The following is a 21,533-nucleotide window of genomic DNA, read 5'->3' on the forward strand; positions in this document are numbered from 1 at the left end:
ACACTGAACAGGACCCAGCACTGAGCCCTGAGGACACAACTTTGACCAGCACTTGTGACTTATTACGAGGCACCTGATCAGAAAGGGCAGAGACTGTATGGGCAAAAATCTCATAGCGCTGCTAAAGTCTTCCTTCCTCTCAGCTTGCAAGTTACGAAACTTGGGCTCCGTTGGATCCTCTCTCTCACCCTGTGACTGGATTTTCCTTGAACCAGCAGTCCCTATTCTCAGTGTGACTGGCAGAGCAGGCTGCCCGTTTCATTTGAAGTTGCTTTCAGGAACAGTTTCCTCCAGCAGAAGCCTTCTTGGTGGAACATTACACGGGATATAAATTACTCAAAGGATCTCAACAATTTTACCCTGAAACACAAAGCCTCAGAGCAAGGCTGAAACCATATGGTACGACCTTCACTGGGAGCCATCACACAGCTCTTCACAAACAAGGCCAACAAGCAACACTGAATCCCTCACAAGAAAACATTTCTTCCTAAGATCTCATCTCAATCTCCCCTCTTTCAGCTCAAAATCGTTCCCTATCATCCTATCCCTGCCCTGCCTGATCCAGAGCCCCTCCACAGCTTTCCTGGAGCCCCTTTCAGTACTACAACTTGCTCTAAGGTTTCCCCACAGCCTTTTCTTCTCCAGGCTGAGGAACCCCAACCCTCTCAGCCTGTCCTCGTACAGGAGGTGCTCCAGCCCTCAGATCATCTCCGTGCCCTCCTCTGCACTCACTCCAACAGATCCGCATCCTTCCTGTGCTGAGGACTCCAGAACTGGATGCAGGGTTCCAAGTGGGGTCTCACCAGAGTGAAGCAGAGCAGCAGAATCCCCTCCCTGGCCCTGCTGGTCCCACTGCTTTGGATGCAGCCCAAGACATGGTTGGTTTCTGGGCTGTGAGCACACATTGCCGGCTCATGTGGAGTTTCTCATCCCCCAGCACCCCAAGCCCTTCTCCCCAAGGCTGCTCCCAATCCATTCTCCACATAGGCTGGATTTGTGCTGGGATTGCCCTGACCCAAGAGCAGGACCCTGCCCTCGGCCTTGTTCTACCCCATGAGGTTCGCACAGCCTGCCCAGGTCCCTCTGGATCCATCCCTTCCATCCAGCGTGTCGACCTCACCACACATTTTGGTGTTCTTGGCAAACTTGCTGAGGTGCCCTCAGTCCCACTGCCCACGTCTGCTACAAAGATGTTAAACCCCCCCTTGCCCCAATATCAACCCCTGTGGAACAGCACTCGTCACTGGTCTCCTCTTGGACATCGCGCTGTGTACTACAACTCTGAGTGCAAACATCCAGCCAATTCCTTATCCACCAAGTGGTCCGCAAAATCAATGTCACTCCGATTCAGAGACAGGGTGTCACACAGGACAAAGTGAAATGCTTTGCATAAGTCTGTGTCAAATGCTCGAAACCACAACTAAAACAAGGGGAAGTTCCTAGGCTTTCCCCCAACGCTGTATGATTTTTCTCCAAAACTTCCAATTCCACTGAGGATTAGGCCCGTTTCAGAAACAAACACTCCAGGATTTATACAAATTACTACTTCCAGCAGAAAATACTTATCAGTCTTCATCACAGGAAGTACACACTTCTGCTGTTTAAAAGGCAGAGCCTGTTCTTCACCATGAACATCACTGTGAGGTAATTTAGCTTTTAGAGACTAATCCACTATTCAAACACTTCCAGGTGCCCATTGATATCAGGCCAGTGCAGAGGAGAGTACGCTTGCATTAGTATTGATCCCTTCAGAGACAGTGATTTTTGTCCTTTAAAAGCAGCTCTCCACTAGTAGTGCAGGTCTGGCACCCCCATACCTGTAGTTTTCTAATTTTAAGCCCTGTCAATGCTCAACCCCAAACTGGGCACATAGCTAAGTTCCAGCGTTCCTCTGGAAACTGGAGAAATCTTTCGTATCATCAGACAGAGCCAAACCAAGCAGTTATGGCAGACTTTTCCTTCCAGCCCCTGCTGTTTTTTCTTTCCAGGAACTGCAGAATCAGTGCAGCCTTTTCAAGCCCCCACCTAACTTTGCAAACAGTTTTCCAAACCACAGCTAGGTACAGCTGAACCATTCCCTATGTGTCATCACACCAAACCCCTGCCTTTAAACCAGTCATGCTTCCAAACTTAACACTGTCTAAATCCAGTATTTCACAAGCAGCTCAGAATAAAGGTAATGTGCTCCCAAAGTCCAGCTGCTTCTCTTTTCCATTCTTCAGTGTATCTGTGCCAAACCCAGGGACTTCCACCCCCATCAGCACACAATAAAGAAAGAGGAACACAATGAAAAATCAGTTCTCTGACTTGATAAAGGAGCACGGTGAACTTTGACAGCTGCCATAAATATACATTTCCAATGCAAAATAGCGTTAAGTTTTATTCTGGAGGGTAAGCCTGCTGTGCAGTTCCTATGAGGCATCCTACACCCCTAGCAATTCGGCAGGACTGCATGGTAGGTAAAAAACAGCACTGACAAAACCAGAGAGTACAAGCAATCGCAAGAGCTTGTCCTGTGTTCCCTGGAGATGCAGCCCAGGTTAACTGAACTGGGATACTAAAGGCAGCGCCAAGATGTGAAATGCGGTTCCTTCACATGTATAAGCAGTTCCTATGCCAAAACAAGTTTGTAGTTAATTCCACAAAGTCTAAGCTGCCTCTGCCATTCCCTCCAGCACCAGACAGTGTTACAAGCCAGCCAGCACACCTATGAGTCCATTCTGAAACCGCCAGGGACTAAGGCCAATCCCATTTAGCAAAAAAAGGTTTTATTGCTCTGCAATGGTTGGGTTCGACCTGTTACTGACACCATCTGCACACATGATACGTAGCCCTGCATCTTCATCAGCAGAACAATTAATGCCTCACTGCACACACCCATGCACATCCCCATCAGGAACGGCCAACTCAGAGGAAGCCCATGGTCCCCGCCAGAGTCAGGAGACCTTGCAAGCGGATGACCACAGCCATGCTGCGCTGAAACAACACACACCTGCAGATGAGAAAAGGCAACGGCTATGTCAGACTGCAAACCAGCATTTAAAGACACCACTTCTGTTATACAATCCTGATGGCACCTCATGAAGACTAAGAACAAGTCTCACAAACACTTAAACACTTTTTAAAACTGTTTTGGCACTGACTTGGGAAGCTGATTATAACAGACTCACTGCCTGCAGACACAACAAGTCTGCCTACCAGGTTCTGCCTGCAGCAGTGCGGCTCCCATTAAGTTGTTGCCAGCAGGGTCAGGAAGGGGATTCTGCCTCTCTGCTCTGCTCTGGCAAGACGAGCCCTGCACCCAGTTCTGGAGCCCTCAGCACAAGGGAGACACTGATCTGTTGGAGCAAGTCCAGAGGAGGCCACAAAAATTACTGAAGACCTCGAACACCTGTCCTATGAAGACAGGCTAAGAAGCTGGGGTGGTTCAGCTTCAAGAAGAGAAGGCTCTATGAAGATCTTACTGTGGCCTTTCAATACTTAAAGGAGTCTGATAAGAAAGACAAGGAAATACTTTTTAGCAGGGCCTGTAGCAATAGGTCAAGGGATAATGGTTTTAAACTGAAAGAGGAGAGGTTTAGACTTGATCTTAGGAAGAATCTTTTTCATTGACAGTGGGGAGGTACCAGCCCAGAGAAGATGTGAATGCCCCGTCCCTGGAAATGCTCAAGGCCAGGTTGGATGGGGCTTTGAGCAACGTGATCTGGTTGAAGGTGTCCCTGTTCACTGCACAGGGGTTGAACTGGATGACCTTCATGGTCTCTTCCAATCCAAACCATTCTATGATTCTAAGTATCCTTCCTGTATTTCACCCTACCTATAAAACCAGAAATAACCTCCATGCTTGTTGCAGCACTAACCCAGAAGCAGTGTCTGTCCCAGCCATTCTGCTAAGGCTCCCCATGCTCCTGCTGCGTGGTTTGTACCATTTGGCACAAAGATGAGTAAATTGTAGGATGCAACCATCAGTTTCAGAAGATATTCTCAGCACCGGCATTACAAAACAATGCCTCAGATCTTAAGTCAAGTCTTTTTTTAATGCAACAGGAGCAGAAATAGGAAAGATTCACACTGGACACAAAGACCATCAGACATTTCAAGGAACATCAAGCAGTACTGCATCTACTTTTTTCCATCCAACAGACACTTCCAATGAGACACTGTGCTACGTGCAGTTCTCATTCGCACCATGCAGAATCCTCAACTGGATCTCAACCAGCACCCACCTCTTGCTTTAAACGTTCCCCAGATTCAATCAGCAGCTATACAGGCAAACTCTGCCTGAGCAACACAACACTGAAACTGGATCCTGAACAGATAACTATGATTTCCATAACAACAACTCTGTACAGCTGGTTCCTCAGCACTGAAACGCTCCCTCAAAGCATAAGACAGTATTTTATTTCAGACTCCTGTTTTCCCTCTGGTTTATACAAGCAGACTAACAAAACTGACAGCAGTAAAGATGCAATTCTGTTCTCTTCAGAGAGGAAGCAAGACTTACTGAGAGTACTTGGTGACACAAGTGAAAAGCTGCCAGTACGCATAGGTTACCCTCCCCAGACCAGGATCTCACGCTCTTCCTAAGATTAGAGGACATCAAGAATGTCACTGTCATCCTCTCAACAACATCCCATGTAACTGTGCTGTCACTGCAAATGGGTAGCGAGACTGGGACAGACCAAGACCGAAGCAGAAGTTATGAACAAAGGCAATTCAACAGAACAAAAAAAATATTTTTCTATAATAAACCCTATTTGAATTACCAAGTGCAATTAAAGAAATAAACAATCCTGAAAAGAATTCTTTTCAATGATTTGATCACCTTTCATTTAGCTGTTCTGGTTTCCCCTTTTTTATTTCCTGTAACACATTGACCGTAAGAGATAAAACACTCTTAAGCACCAAACAAGCAAAAAATTTGGGAAAAGACTTTAAGTCACATGTAATACTGCACGTTTTCCCTAAATAAACTAACATTCAAGAAAAACTTTAGCGAAACTACCAGTTTTAGCCTCCACTTGAAATTATGCAGTCTTTGTATTAAGAATACAAGGATTTAATTTAGAAAAATACTATCTAGACAGCCTCTGCAAGAACTAAGAAAAAGCTGAGTTCTAAGGCAAACCTTGCGAAGTTTAAGGGAAAGCTACAATTAACAAAACCAAGAACCCATGCTTATACTCACCAAGAAGAAACTCATTGCTTATATGGCTGCGAACATTCCAAACTCTGTTGTACAACTAAAGGGAAGGAAAAACAGAAGTCATGTGAATTCTGTAACTAAAAGTAATTTAGAGTTCAAAAGAGTAGCTTCCCTACAGCCTACAATATCCAACTGTACAATAACACCTCTAGAACATCAATTAACCTGGAAATATTTCAATCCAGATGGTCAGCTGGCTGCAGTGATCCAGATTAGAGAGGAATTTAGAGATCCTTATAGACTCACAGGCTCTCCTACTGCATACCCACATCAAATTTCTCCATCATTTATTTATTCTTTGCCAAACAGAAGCCACCAGTAACTTCACTGTCCCTCCTACTTTGGAGCACCAGGTATTTCAGGATGACCCCATTAACAAAGCGGCTGGGCAGTGGAACTCCCAAACCTTGTACACACACATGATTCAGTCCTGTCTGAAGGCGTTTGAAGAACAGACCACAGACGGGTTAAACCTGCCCTATGGGCCAAGCTGCACTCAGGGGACATCACAACCTAAGGGCAGCTTTATCTGGTACATGGAGAATGTATGATTCTAGGTGAAGTAACAGGCTAAGGATCTAAGATGATCATGAGGTCACCATCTCATGCATCACTAAATACAGAAATAACAGGGAGGGGAGTTGGGTGTTCCCACCCTCCTTTATCCCATTTGCCCACTTTTTTGTTGCTTTCCCTTCGTCCATTATTCCAAGCTGCAGAAATTCTTCACTGCCCTCCTCACGTTTCTATCTAACCACTATTTGGAAGATAAGACTTATAAGCACACATATCTGAAGCATTCAAAGACAGTTAAAAGCACCCCAACTGACCCAAATGTAACATCCTCCCTTCATCCTGGGAGTTTAGTGAGAAAGCCTCACAGGCATCTCTGCATCTGCTACCCTCCTATTGCCCAAACCATCTTCTGGGGACAACAATCAAAAAAAGACAAAGCTTTCAGTCTGAAATGCCAAGCATGAGAAGCAGTCCACAAACAAACCCCAAACTGCCAGATCTCAGTCAAAGGGTCAAAATGCCCAAGTGCTCCTGATTTGCAAGTAGATCCAAATTCCGTTACAGAACAACTACAGCAGACTGGGATTTGCACAACCAAAGTCATCACTGCTGGTGTAACACATAATCCCCATTCGTGCCGGTGGATTTCGGCTGCAATGCCACGGTGGGTAACAAATTGTGACAAGGGCATCTTTCAGTCCAGGTTACTGTAAAAAACAACCCGAGCCAAGGTCAGACCCAACAGGCTGAAATTACAGACAAACTCTTATTTAACAAGCATGGCGTTTCAACGTCCATCATGTAAGACTGATGCTTTCTGAATATTTAAAAGTATCTTTTAACTATACAGAGAGACAGGAAAAAAAAAAGCCCTTCTTGCTTTCAGAAATAATTACAACTGCCATGAAAAAAACAGCCTTACGAATCAGGGGAAAAAAATTACATGAAACAATTTTTTCCTTGAGAAAGCTTCTAGTGTCTGCACACTCTAAACATCTCTACGGTTTTACATCTTCTTAGTTAAGAAACAGTAAATTTAGTATAATTGATAATTTAAGGGGCAAATTTATACCAGAGAGCAAGAATTTTGTCAAGAAAACAGAGTTCAAATGTTTTACAACTACAAGACCTGCAGACGGCTCAAGCAAGCTCCACTGCTTCTCATGGAAGCACAAGCTCCACGCACTGGAGTTCACCACATCAATCCATGCGTGCCCACAAACTGAGCTGAGATGACTAAACGCAGTTCTCTCCCACCAGCAAAGATGCCCTCAGCTGGATAAACTACAGCCATCACGTGGCTGAGGGACTTGCACTTTGGTCATATGAGAAACATACTGAAAGAGCTTCTCCAGGGCAGTTTCTTCATCCACAAATCCAGTGCATGTTAATACACACAATGATTCTCCAGCCTAAGGGAGGAGTGGCAGAAATGAGCTACAGCCATCTGAGCTGCTCTGAGCAGCAGATTGCTGCACCTAAGATTTTTCTGATCAGTGAGCATCAACATCTACTTTAGCTCTCGGAGGAAAAGATTATGACCAAAAATGGAAGGATCCACTTAGGAAAGGATAAAAACGATGTGGTAACAGTACCTGCAGCAGTGACTGGCCTTGCACTTCTGACTCTTAGTAGCAATCTACCTGTAAAAAATCCATCAAAAAAAAAACCAAACAACAACTGAGAAGCATTTTTGACAGATAATTGATAGCACCCGCAATACTGGCCACAGAAAACCCCACAGGTACTGCCTGCAACCAGACAGCACATAGTGTTCTGATACAGAGACGTGGCATTCTCAGTTTCACTATCTGATTGCTTTCAGACTGGGCAGGACTGCACCCACCTAACTTGTCCATAAAGACAAGGACATTTCCATGACAGTCAAATAAAGGGAAACCTTGCAAGTCACACTGCCATGAGTGTGGATGAAGGATCACGTTTTCATTTAAGATAACGCGACTTCCCTGGTTTATTCAAGAAAGAAAGCTGTGCACTTCAAGGCTGCTTGTAGACTTGTCTCGCAGCTCAGAAATGAAAGGGCAGCAGGAAAAACAAACCAACCAACCCACCCAAGGTACCTCTTGCAAGACTGATGACAACGACACTGAGAAGAAAGAGCTGCAATCTAGGCAAAGGACTGATATAAACACAGGGGGATCACATAACAGAAAATTCATTAGCAACTCACATTATAGCGAAGCAGCAATTACAGTCTGGTAGGCTTGCAACCTCTGCTAGCAAACAGAGGTCTTCAAGATTTCAGCTTTAAGGCTAACTAAAACACCTAATTCAAACCCTACCCATGCTACCATCTTTGTGCCACTGATGCACAGGTCAAGGCTAAGGATGCTCAGTTCCACATGTGGAGCACTAGGAGTGCTCAAGATAGTGTCCTGACTCAAGTACTCCATGGAACAAGGGGATATTCTCCATTCCCTTGGGAAAAAAAGCGCTGAGTGCAAGCAGCAGAACAAGAAACCCATTTTGGAACTAGTATTTTAATGTCAGTAACAACATCAGAAAAGCTTTTCAGTGCTGATTTCATACTGAACTCCACTAAGCAGTAGTGCTTCCCCCTTTCCTTCAATACCGGCTGCCTTGCAAAGACACAGAGACCGTCCTGCCTCTTTACAGCCAATATCAGAAACCTACCTGAAACAGAGTGCATAAGGCAGACCGCAGCTGGCTGTCCTGAAACAAGGCTGGCTGAGAGCTCTCCAGCCCAGCAGAACCACACAAAGGCACAACAAACTATCAGGACTCAAAAATAAGGAATTATGTTCCAACATACACTATTTTCTGCCACACGTATCTGCAGTCAGCCAGCATGGACACATCTCACACCCACAGAAGCACAATCACTTAAGTCTGGTGCCTGCATCCACAAAACGTCTGAAAAGCCACTGGTTCCAAAAGGTTTTTTGCACTATACGGGCCATGTAGCTACTGGTATTTGGACAGCAAGGACAAACCAAGAGCTGTGGGTCTCTGTTTCTTACCTGAAAAATGTCTCTTCCTACACAAATCACAAGAAGCCAAAGTAAACCTGTAGGCAAGCAAGGAATAGAAGTGTGAAGATAAGGAATAAACTGAAGAAAAAAAGGAGTAGACCTTGTTGAATGAACGATTACAGGCACTTCACAAGAATTCTCAGTGTGATGCACCATTAAGCCCAAACTAAGTCTAACTTTTCTTTTAATTTAAAAAACACTGTACCCACGCAACCATCAAGAATGCAGTTTAAATCACAGAACCATTGGGTTGAAAGGGACCTTAAAGCTCACCCAGTTCCAACTCCCTGCCATGGATCCGGATGCTCAAAGCCCCATCCAACTTGGCCTGCAACACCTCCAGGGATGAGGCAACCCCTCATTGTGAAGAATTTCTTCCTAATGTCTAATCTAAATATTTCCCCCTTCCAATTACAGCCACTCCCCCTTGTCCTGTCACTCCATGCCCTCGTGAAAAGTCCCTCCCCAGCTTTCCCGGAGCCCCTCTCAGTACTGGAAGCTGCTCCCCACAGCCTTCTCTTCTCCAGAATGAAGAACGCCAACTCTCTCAGCCTGTCTGCATAGCAGAAGTGCTCCAGCCCTCAGATCATCTTTGTGGCCTTCTCTGGACCTGCTCTAACAGATCTACATCCTTCTTACGTTGGGATTCCAGAACTGGACACAGGACTCCAGGTGGGGTCTCGCAAGAGAGGAGTAGAGAGGGAGACTCGCACACGGGGCTGAACAATAAACCCTCCCCCGCCCCATGTAGATTCTCCAGCTCAGCTCCCAACACTGCTGTACAGGTGCTCCCATCCCAGCAGGACAGGGCCAACGGGCAGAAACTTAGAGACAAGGGGCAGGACAGCCCTCCTACAACAACAGCGACCGCTCCTGACAAGGTCTGACCAGTTACAGCTACAGACCTTCCAGAGACGCACTTGAGAATTCATCATCCCCTACAATTAAACCACACCCTCCTCTCCCGACCAAGGGGAGAATTTAGGTCAATAGCATTGCCTGGGTTATCCAGGAACTACAAGAGTGAAAGAAAGCGCTTCAGAGAACTTATCCAATTAAAGGTAAGAATTAATTACATGCTGCTTACATTTCAGTCAAAGCGGTACCGTTATGAGCAATTGCTATTCTAGACTTATTCCTGACTTGACCTTAATTAATTGCGCCGGATTACAGGCAGGCAGATTTGACTCTCGGGACTGCTCAAGTAAAATTTTATTTCCATTCAGGAGATACCAACAAAATTATCAGTAAGAACGTAAACCAAACTCCTCCACAAGTGGGGTTGGGGCAAATAACCAAGGATTCATCCAAGCCACCTCCAATTCCAGAGCCATAAAAAATGTCACACAAACGTTAAAGAGAGGGTTCTAGGGAGAGCTTTGGGGCAAGTCTTCCCCACTTGGGTTTTCTTTAGGAAACTGGTCCTGTGGAAGAACTGTTATAGGAAATACAGAAAGAAAATATAGATCGATTGATAGATTGAAAAAGAACTCAAACCAGGCCAAAAGCATTAGTGTGATAGATGCTTTGCTACAAGTCCTCCAAAGACACATGTGAAACATTGAACTTCAAGCCATCAGCACTGGTTTTAAAACTTGCTTTTATGCTCCTACTGGACATGATACCAAATTCTGTACCCAGAAAAACATTTATTTTACCCGGCTTGGACTCCTCAACATTTAAACACCCCTCCTGACCTATTTTGAAGCGTCTGAACTGGAAACAACAGCCTGGGCTCACAGAAATGCCTACAGTATGGCCAAGATCAGGAGATACAACTGCTTCTGATAACCGCACAGACAAATGGCCCTGGACTGGGCACCCTGGGGGCAACAACAAGCGTGTGGTGGCACCAATGCACCCCGGGGGGGGGGGGATAACACACGCCGGGGGAAGGCAGGGCAGTAACACATCCCGGAGGAAGGCGGGGGCAGTAACACATCCCGGGGGAAGGCGGGGGCAGTAACACATCCCGGGGGAAGGCGGGGGCAATAACACACCCCGGGGGAAAGCGGGGGCAATAACACACCCCGGGGGAAAGCGGGGGCAATAACACACCCCGGGGGAAAGCGGGGGCAATAACACACCCCGGGGGAAGGCGGGGGCAATAACACACCCCGGGGGAAGGCGGGGGCAATAACACACCCCGGGGGAAAGCGGGGGCAATAACACATCCCGGGGGAAAGCGGGGCAGTAACACACCCCGGGGGAAGGCGGGGGCAATAACACACCTCGGGGGAAAGCGGGGGTAATAACACACCCCGGGGGAAGGCGGGGGTAATAACACACCCCGGGGGAAGGCGGGGGTAATAACACACCCCGGGGGAAGGCGGGGGCAGTAACACATCCCGGGGGAAAGCGGGGCAGTAACGTCCTCGGAGAAAGGAGGGCGGAGAAGGGGGAGAGGGGCAACAACGGGGGGGGGGGGGGCAACAACGGGGGGGCAAATAGCGCGGAAGGGTCAAATAGCGCAGGGGGGGCAAATAGCGGGGGGAGCAAATAGCGCGGGGGGAGGGGGGACAAATAGCGGAAAGGGCAATAACACGCCCGGGGTCCCCAGGCCCCGCCCCGGGCCGGGCCGCACGCGGTGCCTCGTTCCCGGTCGCAGAGCGGGAGGCGCCGCCCGGACCGGCCCTTTGTGCGCGGGGGCCGCCCCCGCCCGGCCCCGGTCCCAGTCCCGCGGGTAGGGGTGGCCCCGGCCCCCGCCCGGCCGCGCTCTTACCGAGGGACGCGCGGGAGAGAAGGGAGAGCGAAGCCCACGGGGCCCGCACCGCGCCCCGCGCTCCGCCCGCACCGCACAAAATGGCCGCCGCGCCGCGCGCCAACGGGGCGGGGCCGGGACAGGGCCTGGGGGCGGGGCCGGAGCCTCTGCGGGGGGTGGGGTCTGAGTGAGGGGCGGTGTTTGAGGGGGCAGGGGCTGAGTGAGGAGCGGGGGCTGATGGGCGGGGCTTTGAGCGAGGGGCGGGGTCCGGGAGCTGCTCCCATCTTGGGACAGGCGGGGAGCGGTGGGGCTGTGCAGCCTGGAGAGGAGAAGGCTCAGCGGAGACCTTAGAGCAGCTTCCAGTACTGAAAGGGGCTCCAGGAAAGCTGGGAGGGACTCTTGATCAGGGAGTGCAGGGATAGGATGAGGGGGAACGGTTTTGAGCTGAAGGAGGGGAAATTGAGATGAGATCATACAGATAAATGTTTTGCTGTGAGGGTGGTGAGGCCCTGGCCCAGGCTGCCCAGAGCAGTGGGGGCTGCCCCATCCCTGGAGGTGTTCCAGGCCAGGTTGGATGGGGCTTGGAGCAACCGGATCCAGTGGGAGGTGTCCCTGCCCATGGCAGGGGGTGGGACTGGATGGGCTTTGAGGTCCCTTCCAGCTAAAACCATCCTGCGATTCTATGAAATATGACATTGTTTGTCAGGACGGTGAGTAAACTTTGGTTCAGGTGGTTTTCTTGGGATAATCCCTCATTTCCCACTCAGAAGCTGCAGACAAGTGGACAATCGTTGCTTGCCATGTTTCAGTGTTGAAACCATCACTGCTCTGGCCAAAGTGCAGCAGCAGGACTGGCGCTGCAGGAGGAGAGCACAGTGCTGCCCAACTCCCAGGGCTTTTCTCTTCTGCCCTCCTCCTCCCAAACAGCCACAGGAGCCGCTGCCACTGCACAACTCCAACTGCTCCCCTGGCATCAGCCTCAGCCCAGTGCCCGGAGCAGCACAGGACGTGGAAAGCATGAAGGATGGTTCAGAGCAGGGTGGACCATCGCTGTGCAGCAACCTGTGTGTCAATGCTTCCCAGCAGAGCCTGAGCTGCGTGCTGCGAATCTGTGGAAGCAGAGTGGCTTGCTGACACTGCCACAATAGGGAAAAAGTGTGGCCAAAAATGTTGCTTGGATGTATTTTTTACCCTGGAACTCTCATGTGTGGTTTTAATGTTGCAGCTTTCTAGAAGCAAGGGAAAAAAAATCAGAAATATTAAATTAAAAGTAGAAAGCAGCTTAAAAAATAACTGCAAGGTTTTGAGGAAAGAATAGGATAGGATAGGATAGGATAGGATAGGATAGCATAGCATAGCATAGGATAGGATAGGATAGGATAGGATAGGATAGGATAGGATAGGATAGGATAGGATAGGATAGCATAGCATAGCATAGCTTAGGATAGGATAGGATAGGATAGGATAGGATAGGATAGGATAGGATAGGATAGGATAGGATGGGATAGCATAGCATAGGATAGGATAGCATAGCATAGGATAGGATAGGATAGGATAGGATGGGATAGCATAGGATAGGATAGGATAGGATAGGATAGCATAGCATAGAATAGGATAGGATAGCATAGCATAGCATAGCATAGGATAGGATAGGATAGGATAGGATAGGATGGGATAGCATAGGATAGGATAGCATAGGATAGGATAGGATAGGATGGGATAGGATAGGATGGGATAGCATAGGATGGGATAGGATAGGATGGGATAGGATAGGATAGCATAGCATAGCATAGCATAGGATAGGATAGGATAGGATAGGATAGGATGGGATAGCATAGGATGGGATAGCATAGGATAGCATAGGATGGGATAGCATAGGATAGGATAGGATAGGATAGGATAGGATAGGATAGGATGGGATAGCATAGGATAGGATAGGATGGGATAGCATAGGATAGGATAGGATGGGATAGCATAGGATAGGATAGGATAGGATAGGATAGGATAGGATGGGATAGCATAGCATAGGATAGGATAGGATGGGATAGGATAGGATAGGATGGGATAGCATAGGATAGGATAGGATAGGATAGGATAGGATAGGATAGCATAGCATAGAATAGGATAGGATAGGATAGCATAGAAAAGAAAAGAAAAGAAAAGAAAAGAAAAGAAAAGAAAAGAAAAGAAAAGAAAAGAAAAGAAAAGAAAAGAAAAGAAATTTAATTCCTTTTTTTTTTAACCAAGGTGTCAGCACAGTGATTGTGTATCAGGTGTTTGGAGAGCGCTGTGTTTCATCTTTTGTTCTGCTGTTCAGCTGAGAGCACAGAGCTTTTGGCAGTGCAGGGAGGTGTCTTTGCCAAGGCAGGATGTTTCCCCTCGTGCACTGCCCAGGACTCCAGCTCCGATGTCCGGTTGGCAGTACTGAAATCCCTCAGACGTTGGCCATACTTGCGTGTTTTGGCCGACCACGGCGTGGCAGCCCTTTCCCAGGAGCAGCGCTCCTTCTGCAGCCAGCGCGACCCCCAGAGCTGCCTCTGCCCGATCTCGGCCAAGTCTCACACAGATCTCAGCCTTCTCCAAGAGCTGCTGCTCGGCTCAGCTGGGTCAGTCGGGATCCAGCATTTCCCCACACATCAAGGAAACCAATAAACAAACCTGTGGACAAACGAAGCTTTGCAGCCCCTGGAGGGGTCCATCTGCTTCCTCTGGAAAGCAGCTCTGGCCTCACCCACACAGCCTTTATTGATGTGCAGCACGCGCAGTGCCATGACCCCACTGGGCTCACCCGGCGCGTGCTGGGAGCGGGTGCTGTGCCGAGACAGGGCAGCCGGGGCCGAGCTGGCAGCAGGACAGGCAGGGCACTGCCCTCCTCAGCCCGGTGCCCGGCAGCAGGGCAGTGACAGTGACAGAGACCAGAGGAGCCTGCGGGCACCAGGGCGATGAGGCCGGAGGGCAGCCCGTGTGCTGGGGTCAGGGTCCAGATCTGCACCAGAACAGGCAGAGAGCAAGGGCGAGGGGCTGCGATTAGATGACATTCCCGAGGGAGAGGGAGGAAGCTCCCTGTGAAGCGTTCTCCAGCTCTTTCCCTGCAAGGCTATCACAGTTGAGTTATCACAGAGCTGGCCTTGAGCGCAGGCGGCCTCTGCCTTGCTTTCCTCACCGGCCTGAGAGCCAAGCTCAGCCGGCCTCCCTGCATCCCAGCAGAGAAAATCAGGCACATGGCGTGGGCATCGCACTCTGGCAGCCTTCTGCCTTCTCACTGCCACCACAGGAACCATGCTCAGAAAACACCCCTCACAGGGACCACCAAAGGAGGCCAAAGCAGCTGCAGCGTGCAGTCTGCAAGGCGGCGTCCACACTCAGCTGGAGTCATCTGCAGTTGCAGAGAGGATCCGGGGAACTCCAGGCCTGTCAGTCTGACCTCAGTGCCAGGGAAAGTCATGGAACAGGTGATCTTGAGTGCTATCATGAAGCACATGCAGGAGAACCGGGTGATCAGGCCCAGTCAACAGGGGTTTACAAAGGGCAGATCTTGCCAAACCAACCTGATCACCTTCTATGACAAAATCACTCGACTACTGGATGGGGGAAAGGCTGTGGATGGAGTCTTCTTGGACTTCAGTAAAGCCTTTGACACAGTTTCTCACAGCATTCTGCTACAGAAACTGTCAGCGTCTGGCCTGGACAGGCGCACACTCTTCTGGGTTGAAAACTGGTTGGATGGCCCGGCCCAGAGAGTGGTGGTCAATGGAGTTAACTCCAGCTGGAGGCAGTCACAAGTGGAGTTCCTCAGGGCTCAGTACTGGGTCCAGCTCTGTTCAATGTCTTTATCAATGACCTGGATGAAGGCATTGAGTGCACCCTTAGCAAGTTTGCAGATGACACCAAGCTGGGAGGAAGTGTCGATCTGCTGGAGGGTAGGGAGGCTCTGCAAAGGGATCTGAACAGGCTGGATCCATGGGATGAGACCAACAGCATGAGGTTTAACAAGGCCAAATGCCGGGTCCTGCACTTGGGGCACAATAACCCTATGCAGCGCTACAGACTGGGGGAAGAATGGCTGGAGAGCTGCACGGAAGAGAAGGACCTGGGGGTGCTGGTTGACAGCCGACTGAACATGAGCCAGCAGTGTGCCCAGGTGGCCAAGAAGGCCAACGGCATCTTGGCTTGGATCAGAAATGGGGTCACCAGCAGGTCCAGGGAGGTTATTCTCCCTCTGTACTCAGCACTGGTGAGACCGCACCTCGAGTACTGTGTTCAGTTCTGGCCCCTCACCACAAGAAGGATGTTGAGGCTCTGGAGTGTGAACAGAGAATTGCAACGAAGCTGGTGAGGGGGCTGAGAGAGCTGGGGTTGTTTAGCCTGGAGAAGAGGAGGCTGAGGGGAGACCTTATTACTCTCTATAACTGCCTGAATGGAAGTTGTGGAGAGGAGGGAGCTGGGCTCTTCTCCCAAGTGACAGGGGACAGGACAAGGGGGAATGGCCTGAAGGTCTGCCAGGGGAGGTTCAGGCTGGATATCAGAAAAAATTCTTCACGGAAAGAGTCATCGGGCACTGGCAGAGGCTGCCCAGGGAGATGGTCGAGTCGCCTTCCCTGGAGGCGTTTAAGGAACGGGTGGATGAAGTGCTTAGCAACATGGTTTGACGGAGTGTTAGGAATGGTTGGACTTGATCATCCAGTGGGTCCTTTCCAACCTGGTGATTCTGTGATTCTATGATTCCTGCAGGAGACTCCCTGCTCCCTACCTGGCCACGCCAGGGCCTGTGTGTCAGGCGGGCAGGGGTGGCTTTGTGCCCGCAGGTGTTTATCTGCGCCTGCACAGGGGCCTCCAGCCCATGATGTTCTTGGCTGCAGCTGCACAGCCCATGCGGGGTCACTGCAGGCTGCAACGCTGCCGGAGCTGCCGCTGTGCTGCTGAGCGAGGTGGGCCGTGGTGCAGAGCACCCGCCCTGGTGAGGATCCATCGAGGGCAAGCACTGCTGCAGGAGTTCACAGCTTTCCCTGGATATAGTCCCTGCCCTCCACTACAAACCACGTTCCGCAGCCCAGGGATAGTTTTTCTGTGTCAGTTCTTTCCACCGTGCCTCACACTGCTCTTGGAGCACTGCTGAAGGTCCCTGGGTTCCTGTCCTCCATTCCTGGGCCCCAAGGTGCACTTAACAGTGGGAGAGGAGGGACTCACCAAGCCAGGGTGCCTTGCTCACACCAGCACTCCACATGTGGGCATTTTATACTTCAGGTAGGTTTCTCACCCCTTCTTTGCCATCCAGGGCACCCAGAGAGGCTGAGCACTGGCTGCAGAGCTCCAGGGAAGGATGTCCACCCTCAGCCTGTGCCCTTGCTCAGAGTGAGCACAGCCCTATCTGTGGAGCAGCATGGAGGGACACGGAGACAAGCAGGAACTTCTGCATCAACGCATCCAGGCATTCCCCTCTCCATCTCCTTGTCCTCTTTGGGGCTGCCTGCCTGCAAGCAAGAGTGCTTTTGCTCTGGTGGCCCTTCGGTGGTCCCTGGGGCCATAAGGGCTGCCTGTCCCGTGCTCTTCTCAACATCCATCCTGCCCTGAGTGTGGGGAGGCAGTACCCACCACAGGGACCCCACCCCCCAGCCTGGTATTTGGGGACCCTTTGCAACCGCAGCACCTTTGCCTTCCCCAGCAAGCGCCAAGGCCAGGTCATTTGTGCGGAGAGCTATACCTCATGGCTGGAATGCAATAGCTCACTGCCCTCAAGAGAGGGCCCTGCTCCATCCCCTGCCCTCCACAAACCCCACAACACCCCATTCTCCACCGTTGCTTGTGATCTGAATGAAGCACCAGGCCCGACACATGCAAAATGGAGGAAATGGGGCTCTGAGGGGGGACGAGCAAACCTAAGCCACTGGCTCTGCTTTGGGCAGAGCAGCAGCTTGTAAGACTAGCCTTGGCCTTGGGCTCGGAATCCTGCCAGCACCAAATCCAGCCACTGAGGTTGCACAATCCTCAGTCACAAGCTCCCTTTACAGTGCCAGGAAACACGGAGCACTTCAGACACAGTGGGATGGCTTTGATGTTGAGGAGGAGGAAACTCCAGGTGGAGGATAGGGCAATAGGAGCCCTTGGGAGATGCAGGTTCACACCTTCGCAGTCTGGGCAGAGTCTTCTGCCGAACCTGCCAGCACTCTGCTGCGCCCACATCACATCCACACTGAGGCAGCATCAGAACAGGGACCCTCCCGCCTCTGCCTCCCTCCAGCGCTGCAGGGCTCCTTGAGCAGGCTGAACAACCCCAACTCTCTCAGCCTGTCCTCGGATGGGAGGTGCTCCAGCCCTCGGATGATCTTTGTGACCTCCTCTGGACTCGCTCCAACAGATCCATGTCCTTCCCATGCTGAGGAAAGAAGCAATGTGCTTTATCTGTTTTAACCTGGCCTCTTCCAAGTCCCATCAAGTGTCCCTTAGCAGCTGCCTGAGAGCTAAGAACAAGAGAACCAGCCTGCAGCTTGGTTTCCAGGTGCTTACATCATGTTGATTCCTGAATGATATAAACACTGACATCCAGGCTGAAATCCGCAGCTTCAGGTGGTCATGACGATGCTTCAAAAATTTACAAAATACAAGCGACAACCATGGAGTTTGTATTTATTATTATAACGGAGGAGAGGCTGCCTTACTGATTCGTATTTACAAATCTGTTTGCAGAGAAAATAATATCCAGTGTCATTTATCAGCCTATTTTCAGCCCTGGCAAGAAGCATTCCTCTGTAATAGCAGCAAATGCCTATGGTTTGATTGCCCGCTACAGCTAAGTGCGAGGAATAGCACGGATCACCTATGCGGCGGCTGGCTGCAGCCGAAGCGCGGCACAAGCATTTGCTGCCCAAAGAAGGGAGCAGGCACCGCGTGGTGCTCGCCACCCAGGAGCAGGATGTGGCTCCCACACCTGCTCAGCAATTTGAATCCCCCTGCCTACGACTCTGGGAAAGCAGCCTCACATCTGCAGTCCAAGTTGTTCAGCGCTTCAGGCCAAACCAAGCTGAATGGCTTCGAAGAACTTGGATGGGTGTGGGAAACAGACCCTGGCACACTTTTGGGGGCATGTTTCACAGGGCTAATCCTGATTTCCTGGCCCCCACAGAAGCACCTGGTACAAGGAGAGGAACCACGACTCTTCTTCAGCTGGGCACAAACTGAACTGCTGCTGTGGGGTTCATCCGAGTAAACGAGTGCCCTTGAAACGCCGTTCATGCACACTGGGAGACCCCAGCAGCCAGCAGGCTCGGGGCACTCTGCAGGTGGCACTTTATGCCCGAGCTTTTGGTACAGACTCAGATATCAGCATTAAACCTCACTGCTGGCAGGGCTCAGCTACCCGCTGCCATCAGCAGAGGATGATTCCAGGTCCCCACCTGAAAGGGACAGGGATGCAGAAATGCAAAGGCGACCTTGGATGCTACCAGCAGACTTGGCATTGCATGAGTAACCCCAATATGCAGCATTTTGCAGCAGGCCTGCCTGCCTCCAGCAAGGACAACATCTCAAAGGAAGAGTAAGACCGGGATGGCACAGAATTAGCAACTGCTGCTTGGTAGGAAACATGCAACAGTAGCTGGAGTCTGTGGGAAAATACAGGCACTGCCTCTGAAAGACTCTGTCCACTCCATGCCTCGTGCAAACAGAAAGCTGCAGGGGTTTAACTTTCGGGGCGTTTGACAGGGCTAATCCTGATTTCCTGGCCCACAGAAGCACCTGGTATAAGGAGAGGAACCACGATCCCCTTCAGCTGGGCACAAACCGAACTCCTGCTGTGGGGTTCATCCAAATAAACCAGGAGATCCCAGAGAGAACGCTGAGCTGCCTGCCTGACACCTCCCCTACCTCAGCCACTCACACCCGCCTCTGCCCTTCTCTTATCTTCCTTCCCCTCCCCTTCCCAACCCCTCTGCAATTCCCATGGGAATTTGGTGGGAAAGAGCATAGGTGCCACGGTTGACTCCAGGCAGTATCAGCATTTCAGGAGCACACAGCAATGCTCCTGCTCTGCCTGGAAAGGTGTAACCAACATAGGAGCACTTCCCACTTTTGTGGGCCATCCCTCCTTTCTTTGAACCGGGAGGGTGGGCAAAACTGGTATTCAGTCCCAGGCCGAGCAGTCTGGGAAGGACCTGGAATCAGTAAGGAAGCGGGGAGCCTGCTCTGAGCACGGCTGCAGAAGCTCTTCAGAAAAGCTGGTGTCAGCTCACGCTGCCCTAGCAGAAAGGAGCTGCAAGGCTACTGGGGGAACCACTCCAGAGGATACAGCCCTCGTGAGGAGGACGACAGAGGGGTCGTTTATCTGTTCGGGTCGTTTATCTGTTCGTTGTGGCCTCCTCTTGTCCCCAGCCCACGGTGTGGGTGGATGCTGCTGAAGCTCTGAGGCTGCCTGAAGGAGAAGGTGAGATGGATGCTGCGTGGATCCAGCTGCCAGGACTGCCAGCTGTGGGACGGCTGCCTGTCCAGCCCCAGCAGCAGAGGCTCAAACTCCTCCTCTCCTGGGCTGCAATGGGCTGCCACCGATCACAGCAGTCCAAGGAACCCCTCTGCCTCAGGGATCACATCCCTACCAACAGCATCGCAGGGTGGCAGAACAACCCTCACACCTTCAGCCTGCAGAGGTGAACTAGGCTCACTCCATAGCAGTGGAATTATCCCCAACGAGGCAGCATCTCCCCCAGGATCAGCTCATGCCACAACACAGGAGTGACGTTCTCCTACCTGAAGCCAACTCCTGCCTCCAGAAGGGGGGGGGGGGAGTCTCACTGCCCCAGGTAGCAGCTTCTGATGGATGTTACAGCCCTTTCAACAACCAACCAGTCCTGTGGCTCCAAGGAGGAGGGCTGCCCCTCTGACACACGCTGGAAGGCCAGGAATCACAGAACCTGGCTTGGCACGTCCAAGGACTTCCTGGTGCTGAATAGCCTCAGCCTTCCAGGAGTATCTAAGTCCTCGTCCTCAAGGTCAGATGCTGGGAGATGCTCAGGGTGTGACAAGGACAATGTAGGAAACCTAAATGGAGGGGAGAAGACTTTAGACAGCCAGCGACTCCCCAGAGCTGTCTCGGACCCCAGGGCCAGTGTCTCAGACCAGTCCTTTGATGAAGCTCGTGTCCAGATGCACGATCAGCATACGAAGGAAGGACATCTCTTTGCGTGTGTTCTCAAAGATAACGCGAGGGTCATCAGACTGGCAGCGCAGGCAGTTGGGGGCCATCACCATGGCCAGGTTATTCACATCCATCTTTGTTCTGCCCACATTCGATGGCTGAGCAAAGATCTGCAGGTAATAAGAAGACATTCAGCTGGAACAATGGAAAAGGGTAAGAGACTCCAAACATGCGGCCAGAGAAGAGGTCCAAGCACAGATGAGATGTGGCCTCCCTGAAGGACAATGTTCCAGCCATTACTCATTTCCAAGAGAAGAACAAGTGCTCCAACATAGCTCCAACAGCATGGGAGCCTCAGCAGACAGAGAACACCTTGCAGATCTCAACCTCAGGGACCAGCTCCATGCTCCACAAGACCAGGAACACAGTTTATTGCTCCCATAAGGGTCAAGGCCAGCAGATCCCCTCCATAATCCCATCTTAAACAAAGGCGAGATGTCCTAAACCCCTGCCGATGGCACTCCACAGCCATCCCACCAACCATGCCCATCTGCTCCAGGCTCCAGGCCAGCACAAGGGCACAGGGCTGCCTACCTGCAGGAAGTGGATGAGGTAACACAGCACCAGCTTGTTGAGCTCTGGCAAAAGCTGCACCACAGCCACGGCAGCGTCGGGGTTCTCATAGTTGCTGATGCACTCTTTGTAGAACTGTTGGGGGATCACGGGCTCCTCCAGCTCCCGGTACCACAGCTTTAGAAGAGAGGCTGGGCAGAAAGCAGAGTGTAAGAACAGCTCTGGTCACCCCCTCATCTCCTTCAGAGACAAATCTGGTAGCGGGACTGAATCCCTTGGGAAATGGAGGACAGAGAAGGGATTCTGCATTTGTGCTGTTTCACCTTATTTCAGTCTTGGCTCTGAAATTCTCAGGCAGCAAAACTGGTCAGTTAGAGGCAAACAGTGGTTATTTACCTA

General features: G+C 50.7%; 2 protein-coding genes across 10 annotated transcripts in view; both read right to left on the bottom strand.

Moving 5' to 3' along the window:
• The window catches only part of PHF20 (PHD finger protein 20), a 71,856-nt gene extending 60,282 nt beyond the window's left edge, over positions 1–11,574 (bottom strand). For 2 of the 9 annotated variants that reach the window (XM_054081650.1, XM_054081643.1), the window contains exons 1-4: positions 11,459–11,574; positions 8,725–8,771; positions 7,318–7,365; positions 5,189–5,243 (exon numbers count right to left, since the gene is read on the bottom strand). The gene's annotated coding sequence lies outside the window, so the exon portion shown is untranslated. The remainder of the gene's footprint in view (positions 1–5,188; positions 5,244–7,317; positions 7,366–8,724; positions 8,772–11,458) is intronic. The other 7 variants (XM_054081649.1, XM_054081651.1, XM_054081645.1 and 4 more) reach the window with 6 other exon arrangements.
• Positions 11,575–18,053: 6,479 nt separating this feature from the next.
• LOC104059347 (rho GTPase-activating protein 39) overlaps positions 18,054–21,533 on the bottom strand; it is a 60,094-nt gene continuing 56,614 nt past the window's right edge. Inside the window, exons 9-10 of the mRNA XM_054081349.1 lie at positions 21,156–21,325; positions 18,054–20,731 (exon numbers count right to left, since the gene is read on the bottom strand). Of these exons, the coding sequence (XP_053937324.1) occupies positions 20,537–20,731; positions 21,156–21,325 (365 nt within the window). The 3' untranslated portion in view covers positions 18,054–20,536. The remainder of the gene's footprint in view (positions 20,732–21,155; positions 21,326–21,533) is intronic.

This window comes from Cuculus canorus, chromosome 16 (assembly GCF_017976375.1).
Source record: "Cuculus canorus isolate bCucCan1 chromosome 16, bCucCan1.pri, whole genome shotgun sequence".
In the NCBI taxonomy this organism is placed as follows: domain Eukaryota; kingdom Metazoa; phylum Chordata; class Aves; order Cuculiformes; family Cuculidae; genus Cuculus; species Cuculus canorus.